A 21900-nucleotide genomic window follows, 5' to 3' on the forward strand; every position below is an offset into this window, starting at 1 on the left:
TTTCGTTACAGGTTAACTTCAACTTGGTTGTTTTCGATTGTTTATATTCTTTTTATAAATCGATGACTAACAACCATATCATACTTTGCTGCGTGGAATATTCAGTAAACAAGAAAAACCCAGTTTCCTTTTGCAATCACTTAAAACCCGAGAATTTCATGTAAATTTTGCACACTGACACTTGAATATTATGAAAATATACATATAAATAATTCATACATCCTGAAATACAGACATATAGTAAATCGTTGACAATATTTTTGTTTCTAACCAAATTCACCTTATGTGGTTACACTTATTTTTTGTTAATACGTATTAATACGTATATTATAATTCGATTCAAGGTCTCTCCGGATGAAAATTATTCAAAAACTCGTAAAACGTTCGAATGAACTGGAATAAAAAATTTGAACCAATCAATCAGAAATGTTATTATACATTTGAATGGATTTTCTGTAATAAGAACAAGAAAAATTAGGGGTATTAAAAATGCCTGAACTAAAATAAACACCTCGCGTACGCTATAACAACAGGAGGTACCTAATATGCATTATAATAACGATATACAACACTAATGGTGATGACGCAGAATGAAAACTGTCGCGTTGTGGGTTATATAAATTATATATTCATTGATCGAAAGAAAAATAGAGAAATAAAAATTTAGGGGGAGACCAAAGCCAGTAAGAAAACAAAAGTCTCCCCCAATCGCGCGATGATAAGGCATCCTCATCATCATCATCATCAACATCATCATCAGTCATGATAATAAAACAAGTTGAAAAACAAAGGAAGTGTAAAAACACTGGCTCGCAATTTCAATATCGAATGTGTATAAGCCCTGTATCAGCATAAGGTAGAATAGAAAGAGGAAGAGGAAACTAGGGAGTCGAAATAATCCATCATCGGGGCGGAGCCACAGGCTGGTTGCAGGGCTGCACGAGACGACTCGATTCGAACCAAAGGGCGAATTCACCGTGGCATCGAGGGGATGGTGGATGACTGCGAGAGAGAAGGAGAGAGAGAGAGAAAGAGAGATGAAAGAGGATGGAAGATGGTGGGTTCAACGACCGGCTGAAGGCGCCTGCGGCTGGTCGACGACGACGAGCAGAAGCATGAGCTCTGTGCTGCGGTACTTCGGTTACTATTACACCTACAACTAGATGACGTATGTATGTACAATATACATATACATACGAATACGAATGCTGCAGTGTAATATAACTAATAAGTGAAGAGAATGCGGTAAAACACAGCACAGCACAGCACAGCACAGCATAGCTCGCGATTACCTCCATCCTCCATAGAGAACATAAGGTACATAGATTGGATGTGTTATGAGCATCGCTCGCTGATCACGCCGAACGGCTTCTTCGGGGCGGTTGCGTCATTAATTCATCCTTCTTGTTCAAATGTGTGTGCACGGAGTAAAGTCGAGTCAGTCAGTCGGGCTGTCGGTCAGTCAGTCAGTCGGTCGGTCGCTCTTCTTGTCATCTTTTTCTATATTCAAGCCAGATACACCGCGCAAATTTTATGTATATGTAATATGTATGTATATTAGGGTGGTCGACTCCGCATTATTCGAAAATAATTCCATAATTTTTTTTTTCAGATTTTTATCTCAACTATAACCCGTGTCCCATATAGAGGGTGGATTTCTCCACTCAACTCTTTCAAGGGACACGTCAAATCTACTCACCGGATATAGACGAAATTTGGTATGCGTGCGTCAAGTCGTTCGAATTTTATTGCCCGAAAGTCACCGCCTGATTGAACCAGTCGACGCTATACTAATCGCGACTTCAGAAAATGTATCTATGAGTTCACAGCTAACGGTGCTGGGTGTTCCTAGGGAATTTTGTAAAATCGCGATTGGTATCGCGTCGGCTGCTCAATCAGGCAGTGATTGTCGACCAATAAAATTCGAACGACTTTACGCACGCGCATAAATTGCGCACTTTTCTCATGGACACACGTTATAATAACAGTTATTAATATACAGTGAATACCATGAATGCAGACCACATCAAGAGTCTATTATTATTATTATTATTGTCTATAATTATAATTGTATATATACTTACTCTATAATCTTTAACCGTAGGTATATAATTTATAGAGTCAGTGAAGAGTACGGATTGGAGCCGCTTTTATTTATCATCAACGGAGTAGGTAGATATAGGTATGTATGCGAAACGTGACGTGTAAAACGGAGACCGTATGCATATAGCGCCTACACTGCACCTATGGAGTATGGTACACACACAGCATGAGAGTGATACACCAGCCGACCGGATGCTACTTCCTGCTTTAATAACTACGACAGTCTGCTGTTGCTCTGACACGTTTCCCGGTCTATATATCTTTCTCTTACTAGCAATTTTCTTTTTCTTTGCTGACCAAATGAAGAAGGAAAAAAAAAAAAGGAAAGTAAAAAGAAAAACAGACGTCTAGAGTTATAGATAGACCGAAAATTTGACTGGGTATAAATAATTAAATCTAAGTTCAATCAGCTGATGTTTACTTTTTAAATTAACCAAATGTATATATAACAGATGAAAATTATTTTCACCAATCGACGACGAACTTATAAACATGAAGTATTTCAAAATTAATCATAAACAAATATGACTCTCTTTTTCTCGTATACTGTAAAAATGTATATATATATATATATATATAGTTTACATTTAATACAGTTATTGGATCAAATTTTTACCATTTCGTGAAGTTATTTTTTATATTCATTGATACAATTTTTGATATTCTGGCATACAATTATATAATATATATATATATATATATATATATATATATATATATATATATATATATATATATATATACATATATATTTATATATGTATGTATACATCGAAGTGTTGAATGAGAATAAAAATGACTGCACGTTGATAAGAAGTACGAGAATTATAATCGAGAATACCGCAGCACTACAAGGCGTATAAATATAATCTAATTATAATATGTATTATGTATAAAGCCTGCAGAGAGTGACGAGGTCACCGAGTAAGAGATAGATAAGAAGAATATCATAGCCTCATCCGTTCCCTGAAAATATGTCTAACCGTTAACATGAATGCAATGTGTGTAATGCGTGATATAAATAAAATCAACGACAATAATAATAATAATGATATTGTATTTTTCAAGAAGATATGTATAAGACATTCCATGCCAATTGTATCACGCAAATAAAACGAAGCATAAAAATAAAATAATGATTGTGGAACTTTGAAACTTTGTTCCATTTTTTTTTCTTTTTTGATTATGTTATACCAATTTTTGATAAATTTTAATTAAATTGAAAAAAAAAAAAAAAAAAAAAAAAAAAAAAAAAAAAAAAATTTGCTCACACTTTGAAAAAATCGTTAACCGAATCAAATTTATAATAATCGAGACAAATTTGATACACGGTTCGATGAAATTTTGATTGGGACAGAGAGATAGGAGAAGAATTAACGAAGGAGATAGAACACGAGGAGAAAAACTCGATTACATGTCTGTCCTGGATACACGCGAAGCAGTCTAATTGACAATTAGTGCAGCAGTTTCGACACTTGTATAATGTATATATTTTATTCTATAATTACGGCGTCGCTCCGGAAACGAATAAAATTGTATGAAAAAAAAGAGAGAAAGAAAGATATTATGTGCATATTATATGAAATAAAATATTCGATATTTGTTGATCCATTTTTTGTTTCTGAAACTTATGCATTATTTTTGTGTATATATACGTATATGTATATATAACGACTACACGTTGTATGTATAAATTTGTATATATGTATGTACAATGTACATACATGCAAAGTTAATGCGATGTGCTCGCGGTTGACGGAAATATAGACACGATGATTAAGGGAACGAATGATAACCTGTTTGACCTTTTTCTTCTTCTTACAACCGCAAAGCGTAATTGAACCACTTGAGACGCTCTCGCCTATGCGGCTATATAATAATAATAATAATAATAATAACAACAACGTACTTTAACGTATACCGCATGAATAAGACAGGTATGTAGGTGCATACGTGTTTTGTGTCACGATGTAAATAGTTGCAGTCTACAAACGATATAACTCATGTTGTACGTTATAAAAGTACCAGAAAAAAAATATCCAATTTATCAAAGATACGGAAAAATCTAATTCGTGGAATAATCGAAACATAGATAGTAGACTGAGTGCAGAAAATTGAAAATACAGAACATCAAAATCTATGATTATCGAGATTAATTCTAACGATTCTACATTTGCAATTCTATATACAATATCCCAACCTTTCGATTATATTTCCTTAATTCACGACACCTCGACTTTCCATACCATTAAATTTTATAAATCAAGTTATCGTTTGTTTAAAAATTCGATATTGTGACGCTTCCATTTGTCGATCTTTCTATATATATATATATTTTTTTTTTCTTCATACCTACAAGAATTATATTGTATATTTGTTACATGTCTCCGCGTGAAAATCTGTAAGAATTAGAATAAAACAGAAAGAGAAAAAGATAAAGAAAAAGAGAGAGGGCATAAATACATATGTTATATATCTATAATAGTTATAGCTGCAGGCTAACGGTGAATAGATTCTAAACCGTTCACTGGACCCCAGAACGAGATAGGTATAACCTGACTGCAGGCTGGCGGCATGCCCGAGCATTGCAGGCATGTACATAATACAAACTATTGGAAAATGTCTCCATGACGTCAATGGCGGCTGGTTCTCGACGCCATTTTATCACCAGATAACCTAAGTTTTTCATTTTAATGGAGGCAAATGTTAATTCTTGGCTTCGCAAATCACTCACTCAATTATTTCGCAAAGGTGTGCAGAATCTACTTCGAAAGGTTTCTTGGCTTCGTAAGACTTAACCCTTTCAGTATTCTCACCGCCTATTTTAAATATTAGTTTTTTGAATATTTATTAAAAATTAATGTAACAATTCATTTCCGACAAAATAATCCCTTTGCAAATACACATATTTTACATAAATAATACATTTTTCGTCTAGCTGATAACGAATCTGAATTCGGATTTAAAAAATTCAAAATGGCGGACGAAAGTTTCAGCTCCGATCGAATCGAAATTCAGATAACATTGTAAACTTGTATTATTTATAAATACTCGAATGTTTAATAACTGTACAGTCGTGCAAATTATACGTATCTATACATAGAAATAAAAATTCCTTCGTTCTGTGAATATGAATATCAATACACATGTATTAAAAAAAATGTGTAACGTGATAATACAAGAAATGTATTGATTTGATTTTTCATTCCATTCAATCGTTGCCGCTCAACGGAGGTTGCAAAAAATTAGAAGTGACGAGGCGAGGCTGCAAAAAAAGAGAATGAGGTAACTCAATGGGGCGCTGTGCACCCCTGAAAAACGGTCCTGAACGAGGCACAGTTAAGTCGAACTTCGACTCCAGGCCGAGTGGAGGAGAGAACCAGTTACACCAGCACCCACCGTCACATACCAGGCATTCCAGTGCTTCACCTTGAGATATGCATGCAAGGATACATGCAACTACACACCGCGAGTCTCTTTTCCTCGCATATAAACGACAAATCCGTCTCCGAATACGTGACCTATCTGTGATTAAACGTGTTTTTCAACGTTCAACTTTTCCACAATTAAGGACGAACGATTTATCCTATCGTACCAACCCTTTTTCAGGCACTTGGCAATTAAATATTGGAAGAAAAAAAAAATAAAAAAAAAAAAACTTAAAATTTTTATACATGGGATATGAAACATTTTTTTTTTCTTTAATTTTTGTTTCTAAACATTGAACAGGCACCGTCAGTATGCAAATTACGAAGAGAGAGATAGTTATATAAAAATAATCTCCCGCATCGCAATTTGTTAGGTTACAATTGTTTCAAATTATTAACAGCAATATCTTATAATCATTGCTCTGCATTAAAATGCAATAAATAATAATCGGTTCTGTATATCTATATCTATATCTATATATATATATGTACATTTATATGCATATGATGTACGTGCACGATGTTAGGTAGACAGAAATAAGCGTATTTCTGCAAGGCACCGTTTCCGGTACCGTTAGTTACAATTAATTCCTTATACGTATAGGTAATCCTCGCAAAATTACTAATAAGCTGCACATTTACAGTTATTACATTAACGTGTATATCATGCCGATAATTATCACGATCTTAACTCTCTTTTGCTATAAGTCATTTATTATTATTATTATTATTGTTATTATTGTCGCGATGTTTCGAGTTAGGTATAGCTGTTTCGCAATTCGTGCAACGAACGTCGTAAATCATCGCGAAGCGAAGCAAGAACAAAAAAAAAATAAATAAAAAATGTTGTATAGAATATAAATATATTACAGAAGCTTGTAATAATTTTTAATAATTTACTTAATATTCAAATAAAAAGAGTTCAGTTGTGTTCAAAGGAAAATTTGTTCTCCGCATATCAATCATGCTTACACGTTTGTATGGGATATTCCATGGCAACGCCACCAACGTCTGATCCTGACGATTTCTAATTTTGTTGGAGAAAAATAAAAAAACAACGGGGGGGGGGGGAGAGGGGGGGATATTCTGCAATTGTCCCAATACCGAAAGAATATCCTGAATTTTTGTCAAATTTTTCACTCAACTGTTCAATTATTTATAATTATACTTGAATTGATTTTGGAAAAGAAGCTTTTTAAAAATTCTCGAATAAATTCTGAAAAATACTATTTTCTGTTGATCGAATTCTGAACGAAATTCCTCACATACTAGGTACATACATACAATATTAGAAGATCTATAAACCGTGTTGCAAGAATAACTTCAAAATAAAATTCCAGAAAAAAAAAAACCAAAAAAAAACCCCAGAATCAAATCAAATAAAAACAAAACAAAGTAGGATAAAAAAAAATGTGGATGAAGTAGAGACACGTGTCAAGTGTCTCTTCTCCTCTCACTCCTCCTCCTTTTCCTCCTTCTTCTTCTTCTTCTTCTTCTTCTTCTTCTTCTTCTTCTTCTTCTTCTTCTTCTTCTTCTTCTTCTTCTTCTTCTTCTCTCTGTACATTGCATATGTGTATAGCTATAGTTTGCAATGGCCCCAGGGAAACCCCTCGAGTGTATAACTTATTGTTAAACCGGCGTAAAATGGGCCATGGTCGTGTTCCAAATAGAAAACTAGGCCCTGCTCTTCTCTATCCACCATCCTCGATTATACCTATACTCGATGATTACACGTAAGCGTACAGGATGAGCAAAAATCGAATATTAAATAAGAAGTCATTAGAATGAAAAAGAGAAAGAAAAAAATAATAATAAAATGAGTGAAAAATACCTACAATCACTGTGATAATTGTTATTAGAATGGTAATAACGATTTCAATTAAATTCGTTCGCTTTGATTCATTGTCACTATTATTGTAGCGTTATTACCTATTATTATTATTACTATTAAAATTACTTTATTTTCACACTGCTTCTGTATTTTTCACATTTAAATTTCCTTTTTCCTTTCATTTTCCTTGACACAACGACGCGTTGTTTTATAATTAAGGACAGATAGAGCGAGGTGTAGAGACGACATAAAAGCCCGACGACGACCTGAAATCCATTTTACCAGGTCTAGGCGCGCCTGCGGTTAGGAGGTATTATTCTTAGACTCTGTTCGACGAGGAACAACCATGCAGAAGAGATGAGCTGACGAGAACTCCGAGTAATTATTCAGAGCAGCATATATATAACGCAATATATAATAATAATATGTAATACAAACAAGTGTTCAGTTGAATTGAACTTAAAAAAAAAAAAAAAAAAATTATTATTATTATTACTATTATCATTTTTATTATTATTATTCGGGGATATTTAACCGTGGAACGATATTTTATACGCTTGGAAATTTTTTTTTTTTTTCCTTAACAAAAATCTCAAATGAAATAAAATTATTATATCAATAATTCATTTCCGTACGTGTATGGGGAAAACTGTTAAAGTTTTTCATCATTCCTAAGCGATTCGACCTACATATAATATAGATATATGTAGATAAAACGTCGCGTTGGGTAAAATCAGATGCTTCGAATATATAGATGCATGCATAATAACATATGTGTATATGTGTATGTATAGAAATAATTAGGACAGGTCGTTGCGAATTTTTTTTCAAACATCATTTGAGAACTGCGTCAGAAAGATTATAAGACGCAGGCCAACGTGCCAACAAGATTGTAATGTGCTTATTAATAATGATATATATATATATATATATATATATATATATATAAATTAAAAACGCAACAGAAAAGTGCTCGCAGTTGAAAAATCTCGTTGCAATACGTCTAATGTATGTTGTTATTATTATTATTACTATTATTGTTGTTGTTGTTGTTGTTGTTAGCTTGAATGCGAAAAGCGTGCAAGAAAATTTTCCTTATACGAATGAAGGTGTACAGAGATTTTTTTTATTTTATTTATTTATACATGATTTCAATTTTTTTTCGCGAGAAAATTGCGAAGCGAAAATCTTGGGGGCAGACGTTGAAACGAGGCAAGGGAAGAAAAAACAGGGCCGTGGTGGGGGGGGGGGGGGGGGAGATAGCAAGGGAAAATGATTTGACGAAAAACAAGTGACTCATAGCAAGTAGTATTGTATATATATATATGTGTATATATATACCTATACCTATACCTATACGAATATGGACTTAAACATACTTATTACACAGGCTTTTACGTTGACAAATAAAGATACGTAAAGCGGACGGCGAGGCATGCTATTGCACTGTTGCACCGTGGCACATCGTTGGATATTATTATCTTTATCAAGCTTTTATCTTTTCCTTAATCTCTTTACCGCACGTTTCTTCGAAGAGAAGACGATGTCGAAGAAGAAGAAGAAGAAGAAGACAAAGAAAAGGAAGAAAAATGACTAAGAGGGGGAAAAAAAAAACAGTTTGGCTAAACATATATATCCTCCAAATTCTGTGTGATTTTTTTGTACATTTATGTTATATATATAATATCATATATACTTTATATATGTATGTATGTATATAATGGGGTGGCCGTTAATTTTTAAAATATACTTCTAACCCATGGAATCGATAGACAATGATGAATGTGAACAGTGTGTGAATTATTTTCAGTGATTTTTAGCTTGATTGAAGAGAGCGCCGAGTTTGATTTGAAAATTGCAAGAAAAGCAAATGAAAAAAAAATAAAATAAAAATAACAAAAAAAAAAAACAAAACAACAACCCAGACAAATGCAAGTAGAACTCGCGCCCTGAAGGTTGCATTTTTGTACGATATAACTACAAATTAACTATTTCAGAATTTTTTTTTTTCTCTACACTTGTACTGTGAGACTTATTGCTTTTCGCCAAATTTCCTTTACTTTTCTAAAGATACGGAATCGAAAAAATTCAAAATAAAAACTCGTTTTTCGGATGGGGGTTTCAACTTGGAAGGATCAATATATATATATATTGCAAATGGCCGATATACCAAAATTTCAACTCGTCAAACATGTGAAAATAAAATAACGAAAGATAAATTGTTCGATCTTTTAATTTTTCAAAGTGTCGCTGATTAGAATGACTACTAACCAGTTCCAACCAATATTTCGAACAATTTATCCGTCGTTATTTTACTTTCAAATTTTTGAAATTTCGATATATATCGGTCATTCGCAATATTGACTCTTCAAAATTTTTTTACCCCCACCCCGTTTTTCGAGTGAAACAACATCTTTCTAATTGTAAGAGAGGAACGAAGAGAGAGAAAGAGAGTCAGAGGGGGGCGAGGGGGGGAGAGGGGCGTAGGTCGACGTACGCCGCCATCATTCGCAAAACGGACGCAGCGTGCCGCAACCACAAGTAATCGATATTCCAGCAGGGCCTATAGAGGAGGAGAGACCGTCTCTCTTTTTTCGGCTCCTGATGTCTCTCCCATCTTTTCCGATTGTTCTACCCATAGTTTTTCATTGCAGATATAAAAATATCTCCGGGTCGTTATTTGCTTGTTAAATTCTTTTTTCTATAATTTACATTTGCATTGGAATCGATATATATCTTATAAATCACCTTTTTTTCAATTACATTTGCAGGCAGTCTAAAACTTGTACATTAATTGGTTACGTCTGAGAGATTTTTTTTTTTTTTATTTTTTTTTTTTTCAAACTTTCATATAGAATTTTTTATTTTTTATTATTATTGTTATACTACGCAACTTGATCAATTAAACTATATCTCATAGTGTCACACAAACTGATAATTGCCCGATTATACGTAAAAATTGTCAAAATTCTTATTTTTTCATTAATTCTTGTAACTCTTTTTACACAATGTATGATGATATATTAACACGGAGATAATATTTTGCAATTATATTTCAATGATGCAAAAAATCATCAATCTTTTAAACTTCTCATTGCTGCATAATCTGGATTGTATATTCGAAACGTTGTGTAAATCGCATCAAAGCAAAGGTGAACAAATTTCATATTGAGGATCGCAAGCCGATATCATAGTTTTTATACACTCGTTTTTTTCATTATCATTATTACGCATAATTAATCATACAATATATAAAGGACTAATTATAATTTCTCGGCAAGAAGAAGAGGAGACAAAAAATAAGAAGAAAAAAAAAAAAAAAAAAGTCCCCCACCACACGTCGAGATACAAGATCCCAGTTTAATAACGAAAGTGATAAAATCGATCTGTTTTATACACACGTTATACAATTTTACGATCGAATACGAATATATAATTTGTCGACTAGATCCACTGAAATAAATAACATTCATCTCCAAGCAGTGATAGATCCGAACGCTTTTTCCCCCCCCAGATAATCTTCTTATCGTTATTATTATTATTATTATTATTATTATTATTTTTTTTTTTTTCTTGTAATCTCTCTTCATTCAACGAGGAAACAGAAAGTTCGTTTAACTCCACCGGGTTACGTAACGAGGTGGTGTCTATGAAACGTTAAGTATATATATATATATATATAGGAATTGATCCTAAAAGGGCGAAAAGATATCGGTTGCGTTTTTTTTTTATCTTTTTTTTTTTTTTATTTCATTCCAAGCGTGAAATTCGATCGCGTCTATGCAGAAGATTTTTCGATCTATTATAGTATGCAGTATATTATAAAGATTGAAAGATCGAGTAGCTGCTGCTGTTGATATGTACAATAAAATCACAGACTAAATTCAGCTCTGAAACGTCGAAATATACTTGCGAAAAGTAAATATGTACATATACATAATGTGTGTATATATATATGTATATGTATATGTATACTATGTATACATATAGAGCGGTTAGTAGAGGCAAAGAGCAACGAGCGGTTCGTCAGTTATTGATTAATTTCGTCGCGGGTTTTGAGGTCCTGCAGCAACAGCGGCGGCAGCAGCAGCAGCAGCCAGACGCCAGAGGCCTTTTATTTGCATTATTAACAAGTTATACGTACATATAAAAAAAGTTGAGGTGTATAAAGGCGACAGAAAAGAAATGAAAAAAAAAAAAAAAAAAAAAAAACTGTAGAAAGGTGAAAGTAAAAAAAGCCAAAAAATATTAAATAAATTTTTCATCGATTGCTTAATATAGAATATTATTATACGTGTACCCGAACCTTTCTACATTTAGTAATACTAACTGCATATTCAACCAAATTTTATTGAGTTTTCCCAAAATTCGATATTGCGATCCTTTGATTCCGTATGGTCATTGCACTTTCCGACCTCCCCCCCCCCCCCTTCGTTTCCCGACGGGTTTCATTATATTATTTTCTCTTTCAAACGATCGTCTTTCTCCTGTTTTAGTTTTCGGTTTCTTTTTTCTTCATCTCTCGTATGAGTATATACCTACAGCAGCAGCAGGTGAAAAAAAGGGTTATGTGGCCATTTTGAAATTGTCTAAAATTCATAACTTCAAACTCGTGATTATTATATTCCTAGCGTTTAATCAATCACTTTGCTACAGGTAAACTGTATCGCCGTCAAGTGTTGAACGATATCGAATAATAGACGGTCGGTATTTAAGTATTTGAAATAACGGTTAAATGTATGTATACTATTGTAGAGTGATATAAGAGCTGCCAACATCCAGCATGAAAATCTCCATAACGTGTATATGTATAACGCGTAACGAAAATAGTTATTACAACAATAAAATTGATCTCGTTATAGAAGCGAAAAATCGAAGCCGAGAAACTACGATAAAAGATAGAAACATGGAATATAGAATATAAGAGAATGGACGGGTCACAAAATGAGATAACTCTAGAAGGAAGAAGAGAGAGATACTGGGTGGGGCAGACGCCCCGTGGCAAGCTGTCAAACTACACCGGCAATGGGACCTCCTCGCCTCCTCCTCTTCATCCTTGTCGCACACGCGTTGCGCACGCAGATGCATGGTATATAGAGATATGCGTGTCAGGCTACGTATGTGTGTACAATTACACACCATCGACATCGGACAGAGAGAGAGAGAGAGAGACAGAGAGAGAGAAGCGGAGCATTCCGTCGTCGGTAGAAGAGCCGACCGAGGATGATGGCGACGCTCGTCTCTGAGCTTATGTATGCACGTAAATGCGGGGAGAATTAAACCGCGTGCATATATATATATATCACTATACGTGGTAACGTATCATTTGCACGTGTTTGTAGGGTTAAAAACAATGAAAAAAAAAATTAGAGAAGATGTTCTATGAGCAGAAATTATGAGCTAATTATAGATCCATTATAAAAATATTATTATTATTATTGTTGGTTGGTTTTTGTTTTTGTTTGTTTTTTTCTTAACATAATAGTGATATAATCACACAGACTACTCACCATCATTTTGTAGTTGAGTTTCCTCGGCGCAGCGTTTTCCATTCTCACAGCCATCATGCGAATAATAATATTAGTAATAATAATTATATATAGTTGTGCAGCAGTCTGTATGGAACTTCGATTCTTATTTTTATATACTGGAAAGAATATAATGATTTTTCTTCTGATTTTTATATATCTTCTTCTCCCTCCCGCCTCCCTATATTTTCCTTTAGACGATTTCTCGCGGTGATCCTTTTTACTATCCTTATGACTCTTTCACTATTGTGTATATCCTTCGAAAAATCGCTGCCACAGAGATTTGTCGTTATCGTTGGTATTTTCGTTATTTTTTTAAATTTTGTTTCTTTTTACTGTCGTGCTCGTATGACGAGAGAACTATCGTGCACGGTGTGTTTATTTATACGATATATACGTATTGTTATATGCGTGTAATATTGCACGTTATACGCGTGTTTAGTTTTTCTTTTTTTCTTTTTTTTTCTTCTTTCTTTCTTATTACTTCTTCCTTCCCTCGATGGAGCGAGAGTGGCACACAGTAAAAAGTCTCTCTCTCTCACACACACCCACCCACACGCGGAAAGTATATAGTATAGTAACTATAACAACACCCCACTGTAATATTAAAACAATATTATACTATTAAAGTAAATAACAGAAGAATTTTACCACTTTTTTTTTGTGTATATGTATAATACATACATATTAATATAAGTATTAGAAATAATAAGCCTAGTTGACGACGAAGAGTAGTGAGAGCAACAGTCGGTCACACGAGAGTAACTCAAGTTAGCCAAAGATCCAAAAGGAGGATAGGATAACAGAGCTTTGTTATAGAGTTACTCTCAGTGCTCTATGAATTCTGATCCTTCCGTAAGCCTAACACTAATGCAAAGGATGTGAAAAGTTCAATTTTCATCAAGTATATGGATAACAACGTGTTTTTATTCAGCCAGCGAAACAATTTCAGCCGGACGACGTGAGTCTGATTTCGATTGACTAAGTAAGATCGTTAAAAGAAAGAAGAAAGAGAGAAAGAGAGAGAGAGAAAAATAGGAATGTAAAAGTATGAGAAGAAATAACGCGCAAGGGAGAAGAAGTAAGTAGAAAAGGAAGGAAGGAAAGAAAGAGGCGGAGGATAAAAATCTCGCCGGTATCTTTTCTCAGCGGAGAGTCCATGTGCATATATAATATATATAGATATATATATATATGTATACGTGTGTACGGAGATCTGCGAGCGTCGGAGTGGAGAGGAGAGGAGAGGAGAGGAGAAGTGATGAAGAACGCGGGTCGCTCCGGAGAGCGAACGAGAGAGACAGAGAGAGAAGAGAGCCGATGCGAGACGGATGTCGAGTGTCAAAGGGTGTGTCGGCTGTGCACTTTACAAATACAGACGACGCGGAAACGCGAATAGAGGGGGGGGGGGGGGGGGGGGAGAGATTAATTGAAAGAATACGAACGCGGATGGATCAGATGGGATTACCGATCATGGGAAACAAACTAGAAGAATTTCAAACGCTTGCTTAGAGTAGACGGACGGTTTCGACCGTTTCTAGCAACCGAGTAGAGGAGCAAGTCTAAACCCCGCTGCACGGCTATCTCACCGCCGTCTTTAAATACAGACAGAAAACCATAAGTAGGGTTCGATGTTATAGAGTTGGAAAACAGACTAGAAGTTAGTGAAGGAACACACGAAACCGAAAACCGAGAAATTAACCCTTCCTGCTACACACAGGCATACGTATATACATACATGGGTATATACATACTGCACTGTGGCAAGTAGTATATATCATGTATGCACAAACGTATGGTCATTGCTTATTGCAGTGAATATAATAAGGGACGATCTTGTTTTGTTCGTTTTTCTTTTGTTTATTTTTTTTTTTTTTTGCTCGCGCTTTTCTTTTTTCTATTTTGAAATTACCCCACACACGCACAATCACGCAAATAATCACTTATAGCGTCGAGTGTATCGCACAGGACATATCAATACGGCGTTTCTTTTTTTTTTCTTTTTTCGTGTGTTTTTATTCTTTAGAAAAATAGATATTAAATGATTGATATTTAATATTGTTGTCGTACGGGTGCAACGTCCCAGGTGTTATTTTATTTTCTCTTTCAATATTTAATATTATTTCTTTATCGTTTTTCTCTCCTCTTTTCACAATAGCCAAGCGTTACAGCAGTTATATATATTACAACACTAACAAATGAGAGAAAGAAAAAACACACAAAAGAAAAAAAAAAAAAATCAATCTTACAATGCAATATCTCGTTTGTTTTATCGATTGCTTTTGCTTTTTAATTTTATTTGTTTGTTTGTTTATTTATTATTTTTTTTCTATTCTTTTTTTTTCAAATTTTAATTCAATTCTTATTAACATCGATGTACTTTATTAATTAATCCTTTTGTTGCCTGATTTCCTTTTTCTTGTTTTTCTACAGTTTACGTATTAAATAGATTTTTCTCATACATATATACATATATATATATATATATACACATATACACCCAATATATATATATATGTATATATGTACACGCACACGTATATATATATATATATGTATTTATTTTATTTATGTTTTTGTGTGTGTGTGTATTTCGTTATTTTCGTTATTTTTTTTTCTTTCGATTTTCAAAAACTAATCACTTGTTATACAATTAATATACTTCTTGTTAGGAAACATTTAGGTGCGGTGTTGTCTTGTAGGTAGAGTCTAAGCTACTGCCCGGCGAGTTTCGCCCATCTTGACCGAAACTGAAACGAGCTTCCACTCCGCGGCGCCACTGTCGCATCGATGGGGCTCCGGCGGCCGCACCTGTTTCTTCATGCCGCCACCCAAGGCACCGGCCGGCTTTCAGAGGTCCTACCCGTCCTATCCTTCCAGGTGGGGGATGAAGGGGGGATGAAGGGGGGATGAAGAGGGGATGGGAGGCAGTCAGTCACCCCCGCGAACCAGCCGGCGACGACGACGACGACGACCTTTGGTCACCAACCCTCTGGCGCAAAGTTCACCACCAAAAATCTATCCCTATAACTATAATTATATAGATTTGTAAGAACGTCCAGAGGTGTGATATTGTAGACAAATAATATACATATACATATACCCATTTATACAATGGAATTACCACAAGTACAGTTATGTTCGTTAATAGGTTTCCAGTGACTCACTATTTTTTTTTTTTTTTTTTTTATGTTTGGTATCAAAACTGATACGAGTTTTTCTTACATAGAAATTTTACATGTCTATGATTATATAATATATCAATGATTATGTCACTTGAGTCGCTGACGGTCATTGGCACATAAAATTTAATTAGAAAGGAAACTCGTTCTAGTTTTGATTCGAAATAAAATAATAATAATAATAATAATAATAATAAAAGTGAGCCAATAATCTTGAGGTTTGAAATATTGTCACAAGTCATTGCGGTCTGAATTCCAAACGATTCTGCACACCTAGGCAACGAGAGTAAGAAAGAAAAAAACAAATTAGAAAACAACTGAATCTCTGGGTTTTCCCCTGCGCTAGGTAGAGACTTTCCGTTAGAGTACAGGATGTATGTATCTATGTATGTACAATGTAATTCGAATCGAATAAATTACATTTGAACTTGAGTTGAAATTTGCGTTTTTTTCTTGTTGTTTTTTTCTATTCTGTTTACTAAAAACCGTGATAACTAAACTTGAGGGAGATCTAATTCTCCAAAACTTCGATTACTAAAACAATCTTTTTTTTGTTGTCTAAGATCGATATATTCTAAACTTAAACCAACGATTAGATTATGAAAAAAAAGGAAGAAAGAAAGAAAGAAAAAAAAAACAACAGCGATATCGGAAAATAGAAATTCCAAGCTTTTCCTTTTCGTACATAGAATAGCTTCCGAAGGGCAACTAAATTGCACCTGCCTCCTCGCTGCATTCGCGTTATGCTTTCGAATTTAGAAATCCCTCCGTCCGATGTCCCGATTCCTGTAACATACATACATACATACATCGGTACAGCTCCTCTGCCTACCTCTACCCACGTCATAGACGGTGCGTAAATACGTAGACGTACTCGGGGTGCGTGCAACTGCTCTTTCGCCACCTGGCCGTCTCGATTTCTCGTCTACAGGGCGACGCAGAGTCGATTCGATCCGAGCCGAACCGAACCAAGTCGACTCGAGTCGAGTCATATGGATACCGGATCGAGGGACCGCTGCATCCAGGAGGGAAGAGACGGCGGGTCGACGTTCACCTGCTTCGGCTTGAAATAGCTGGCTAGCGGCCGTTTATTTGCTGCACTCTGGAAAGAGTTGAAGTCAGATTATTTATATACATATATATATATATAAATATACATGCATATATATTTTGTTTTGACCAATGTACATTGCACGTATGTGTCATCATACGTTGTATTCATATAAACCGTATGTACAATTGTATGTACATACATACCAATGTGCTTACACGTATACACGTATTTGAGCTCGATGTCTCGCCGCTGCAACTCGGCGTGCAGGCAAGCCTGCATGGACAAGGTCAAGGTCGGTTTCGACTCCTTCACCTCCTTCTTTCTTTCTTTCTTTCTTTCTTTCTCTCAACTTATTTCCTTCCTTTACTTCTCGATCGCTCAACGACGCCTGTGTACGCGGCAGACAGAGAGAGAGGGAGAGAAAGAGAGAGAGAACGGTGGACGATATAGACTCGCATATTTGAACCTAACTGTACGTATGCCATTATATCAAGGTATCAGCCGTCTCTTTCTATTCGGCTACAATGTTGCCTATCTGGCAACTCGATCTCTCGGCAACCGACGACGGTCGTCCCTGGCTGCGGTGTACATGTTCGTCGCGTCGCACACTCGCTCTCTCTTGAATACTTGTGATACGCGAATACTGGGCCGAGGCACGTGCAGCAGCGCTGTGGCATTTGAGATTATCTTTTTGCCCCTTTGTGATCAAGTCAGTCCTACTCTCGCGGCTAATTTCGCGTCTCTACTCTATCTCTCTCTCTATCTCTATCTTTCGTTTTTCCTTTTACTCGTCGTTGGTATACGCAATTACAAGCTTTTTTCTGCAGTATTGCACACACACACACACACACACACACACGAATATTTAGGACTGAGTGTAATCCAAATACCTTATAACCAACATAATGTAAATGTAAGGAATAAACACGAATCTCTATACCTAAACCGTTGAAAGATTTTTTTCCCCGCGTTCCAGTTGTGAAGGAGCAAAAGAAACGACGATATGAAAAATAAAAACTATTATACGTTATTGCACCGAATATTACCATCGATAATAAATAATTATCCAGGCGATAATAATATTCGAACACCTAACGTGCAGATTCTATTATAATATACATTAGAATACAATTTGTTGCGGAATAAATCGTTGCTCTGCAGCAGCGGAGTACGTCTGTATATAATACGATTATGTTGCGAGGTTGTGATAATTTTTGCTAATACAGTATGTCTGGGTACAAGATCCGATGTTTAGTCATATAAAAAATATCCATCGTACAATCATCTCGGACGGGTCAGCGTGTGGAGTCAAGACCGCGGGGTCGGTTGCCTTTACAGCTTTATCCATCTTATATATAAATAGATACGCGTGCCATTTATATATATATCGTCGCCTCCACGCCCACAACTACTTACAACATTATATATTTATATGTAATGGATTTATACGGCTAATGTATAATGAATTATACATGCTACACACTCGGAAATTCCTAAATCAAGACATTCTTCGCTAGTTGAAATCGTTTCTTTCTTTCTTTCTTTCTTTCCTTTTTTTTTTTTTTTACATTTGTACGCATATGTATAAAGTCTAAACTTGTATGTTCACCGAGTCAGGCAAGAAAGAGGAAAAAATAAAATAAATAAAACAGAGAAAGAGAGAGAGAGAGAAAATAAAATCGCGAGTAGAATTTAGATGATATAAAATCATCGCGATTATGTATAGTCATCAAGAAATTAGTATATTTACACGATTCGTACCGCAATATTATCAAACGATTTATGGATAACAAATAGCATGTGGAAGTAATGAATTGACGGTAATTATTCATCAATCTAATAATTAATGATGATAGTATATTATAGTAAACTAGCTGCAACTTTTCGTTTTGAAAATATCGCGGATGGACTTGAGTATATAAGAAAAAGCCTGAATTTTGAAAAAAATTAAATTAGGGGGGAGGGAGGAGGAGCGAAAGGCGATCGTGTGCGCAAACATTTGTATACTTCGCCAGACGGTGTTCACTGTGTACGTACATTACACGAATACGCATTAAACGTATTATTGAAATGCGCCGACCTTGTATAGCAAAGAATAGCGACGATAGCTGCAATGCGTCGAACAACCGGTTGGAGCGATTTTTTCGTCATCATCATCATCATCATCACCATCGAGAAATGCATTGGTTACACGGAAACTGGAAAGTTGAAATTTTTGTTACAATTATTTCTTTATATATATTAGTTTGATAAAAATGATGCTATTAAGTTTATATAATTGTATATGATAAGAAAATGGTTGTTATATGAATTCGAAATTTTCAGGGTTTATTCTTGTCAAGTTTCGAATCGTTCCTTAATTTGAAATATATAAAGTTTTGATTTTGAAAGACATCTGCATGCGTAACACTAAATATAGTTCATTATGTTATACATATTATATTGACGGAGGAAATAATAATTTTTGCTGAAAGATTAACTTATGACTTATCCGCTGCAAGTATATGAGATAAAATTCATCCCCTTATACTAGATCTATTTAATAAAATTCATCCCTTTATATTAGATCTATTTAGACTGTTATATCGAGAGCCCAGCTTTTCCTGTCTACCAGCTATAACCGCGACGGGTGAAAGTGAATATCGTCGAAAGCTCGATGGCCGTGCGGAAAATGGTCCAACGGAAGGAAGAGAGGCTGGGGATCGATACCCGTGTAGAGGAGGCGCGGGCCGCGTCCGAACGAACGCGTTTTACTCCCGTGCACGGAATCCGGAAAACAAAAGAGCCGAGAACACCCTGCAGGTATACATTCATTGATCGGGTATCGCCGTCGTTGTGCATCATTGAGACGCGAGGAAGAGGGGGATCATCGACTGCACGCGCATTTGACAAATCGCGATGCGAATTCTAATACCTAAGTCTAAATTGTACGAAAAAAAATGGAGAAATGAAAAATCGGAGAAGGTACGGCGACAGCGATATTCGATGAAGAGGATGCTGAAGTTGGTAAAGTTAGCGTAACGAAACAGACTGTTTGGACCCCTTTGAGTCATAGTGATGAGTATTCTCAAATCTGTTTTTTTGGATATTTAGAGAACATTTTTCAACACATTAATTCGCGGTTTTTTGCTAGTTCTAAGTGTATCAATAAGTTTTCAATACTCGAGATTGATCATTCGAAATTTGAAATTTTCGTCCACCTCATCGAATCCACGATCTTGGATTTTCAAAATCTGATTTCAAATTGGTGATTACCAATCCCAAAAACCTCGGAATACTATCTCGTTACAAAAATCTACTTAGTCCAATAATGTAACCATCGGTTGATTTCTCCGGAGCTAGGGAGAGGCCGTAGGCCTTTTGGGGCAACGGCCCTTCCTGCGGCTGCTGCGGCACGAGTTGGCTCTCTTTGCCTAGGTATGTACGTTATAGGTACCTACATAGGCGATACGAACGTACGAAAGCTGGAGCAGCAGAACGTGCGAGAGAAAGGCGCGGGGGTGGAGGAGGGCGGAAGAGGCGGGGACGCGTTATTGAGCGAGCAATTCGCACAAAGCGCAGACGAGGGCAACCACCCCACCGCGCTACTGCTGTCTGCAGCCGACTCCGACTCCCAACCCTCGAATCCAAACTTCCATCCCTACATCGCCGTCTTCCATCTCTCGCTAACGCGATGCGCTCGTTTCAATATCTCCTCCAGCAAGCCCCGACTTTGCGAACGTACCGTGGACGTTACTCTCCTTCTAACTTTCTGATGCAAAATTTTGAAATCTCCACTTGGCATCGACTAAGTTATACTTGAAATTGCAGCCTGTATAACGTGTCTTGTGTTAGAGACTGCTAAGAGACAGCCATGTCAGGGTAATATTTGGTGAATTCGATCAGCGTGAAATTAGTTTTTTTTCTCATTCTTTTTCCCGCCGCAAGAGTTGGGATCCAATTTTGAAACTAGTATGTATTATACAAAAAACACTCGCTCGTTTGTTCTGCAGCGTTTTATTACTGCACGTATAAAATTCTTGCGGATAAGAATCCGCATCGCGGGAAAGTATACGGGGGTGGTATCGATTTTCTTGCTACTACTACTACTACTGCTGCTGCTGGTGCGGCTGCGGCTGCTGAGCAGATTTCTCGCACCACGGTTAAACGAGTTGGAAGCAACGACCATCCACCGATAAAAAATTATTACGCTGACACTCGGTCTTTGGTTTATACATGTGCAATAGCCTTCCGCGTTCCACTTATAGACGCTTAACCAACGATGTCAAAGTCACGTTACACCGTGCAGTGGACGGTTTTCTAATGCAACTGTATATTATGTATGTAATACACGAGGCGATGATAATAACTAACGGTTTTTCCCAGATTGTCGAGTCTCGTTTGTTTCGAGCGATGCTTCGATGTTCAATTGAAAAAAAGACGGTTAGGTTGAAGTTAGCAACGTTACCGTAACGAAACATTGGGGTAAAAAATCACTATTTTCTTAAGTTTATAATGATTTAGAAGAAACTAAGATTTCGATATACGAGTTTGTTTTGTTTTATTGCGGTTTACTGAATTTCAGACAATTCCAAAATGGCGAAATAACGGTTTTCTCCTCAAACATGAATCGTTATGATAACGTTACTAACTTCAATATGGTTTTAAAAGAGGGATTCTACCAACGCGTCGCAAAGTCGGCAATTAGTAATTAGTTCGCAGCGACGAAGACCAAAATTCGAAACTGCATTCATGAATTCGTGCTAAATCCCGCCGCGCATTCTCACGGCTAAAT

The 21900-nt window shown here is 35.8% G+C and overlaps 1 protein-coding gene across 17 annotated transcripts in view; it reads right to left on the reverse strand.

Moving 5' to 3' along the window:
• LOC124410496 (protein alan shepard) overlaps positions 1-15730 on the reverse strand; it is a 35079-nt gene extending 19349 nt beyond the window's left edge. For 5 of the 17 annotated variants that reach the window (XM_046888934.1, XM_046888932.1, XM_046888931.1 and 2 more), the window contains exons 1-2: positions 15553-15726; positions 12873-13487 (exon numbers count right to left, since the gene is read on the reverse strand). In XM_046888934.1, the coding sequence (XP_046744890.1) occupies positions 12873-12929 (57 nt within the window). In that variant the 5' untranslated portion in view covers positions 12930-13487; positions 15553-15726. Of the gene's footprint in view, positions 1-12872; positions 13488-14802; positions 15019-15270; positions 15356-15532 lie in introns of those variants that run through there. The other 12 variants (XM_046888926.1, XM_046888930.1, XM_046888927.1 and 9 more) reach the window with 9 other exon arrangements.
• Between the last annotated feature and the right edge of the window lie 6170 nt (positions 15731-21900).

This window comes from Diprion similis, chromosome 9, assembly GCF_021155765.1.
Source record: "Diprion similis isolate iyDipSimi1 chromosome 9, iyDipSimi1.1, whole genome shotgun sequence".
NCBI classification, from domain to species: Eukaryota; Metazoa; Arthropoda; class Insecta; order Hymenoptera; family Diprionidae; genus Diprion; species Diprion similis.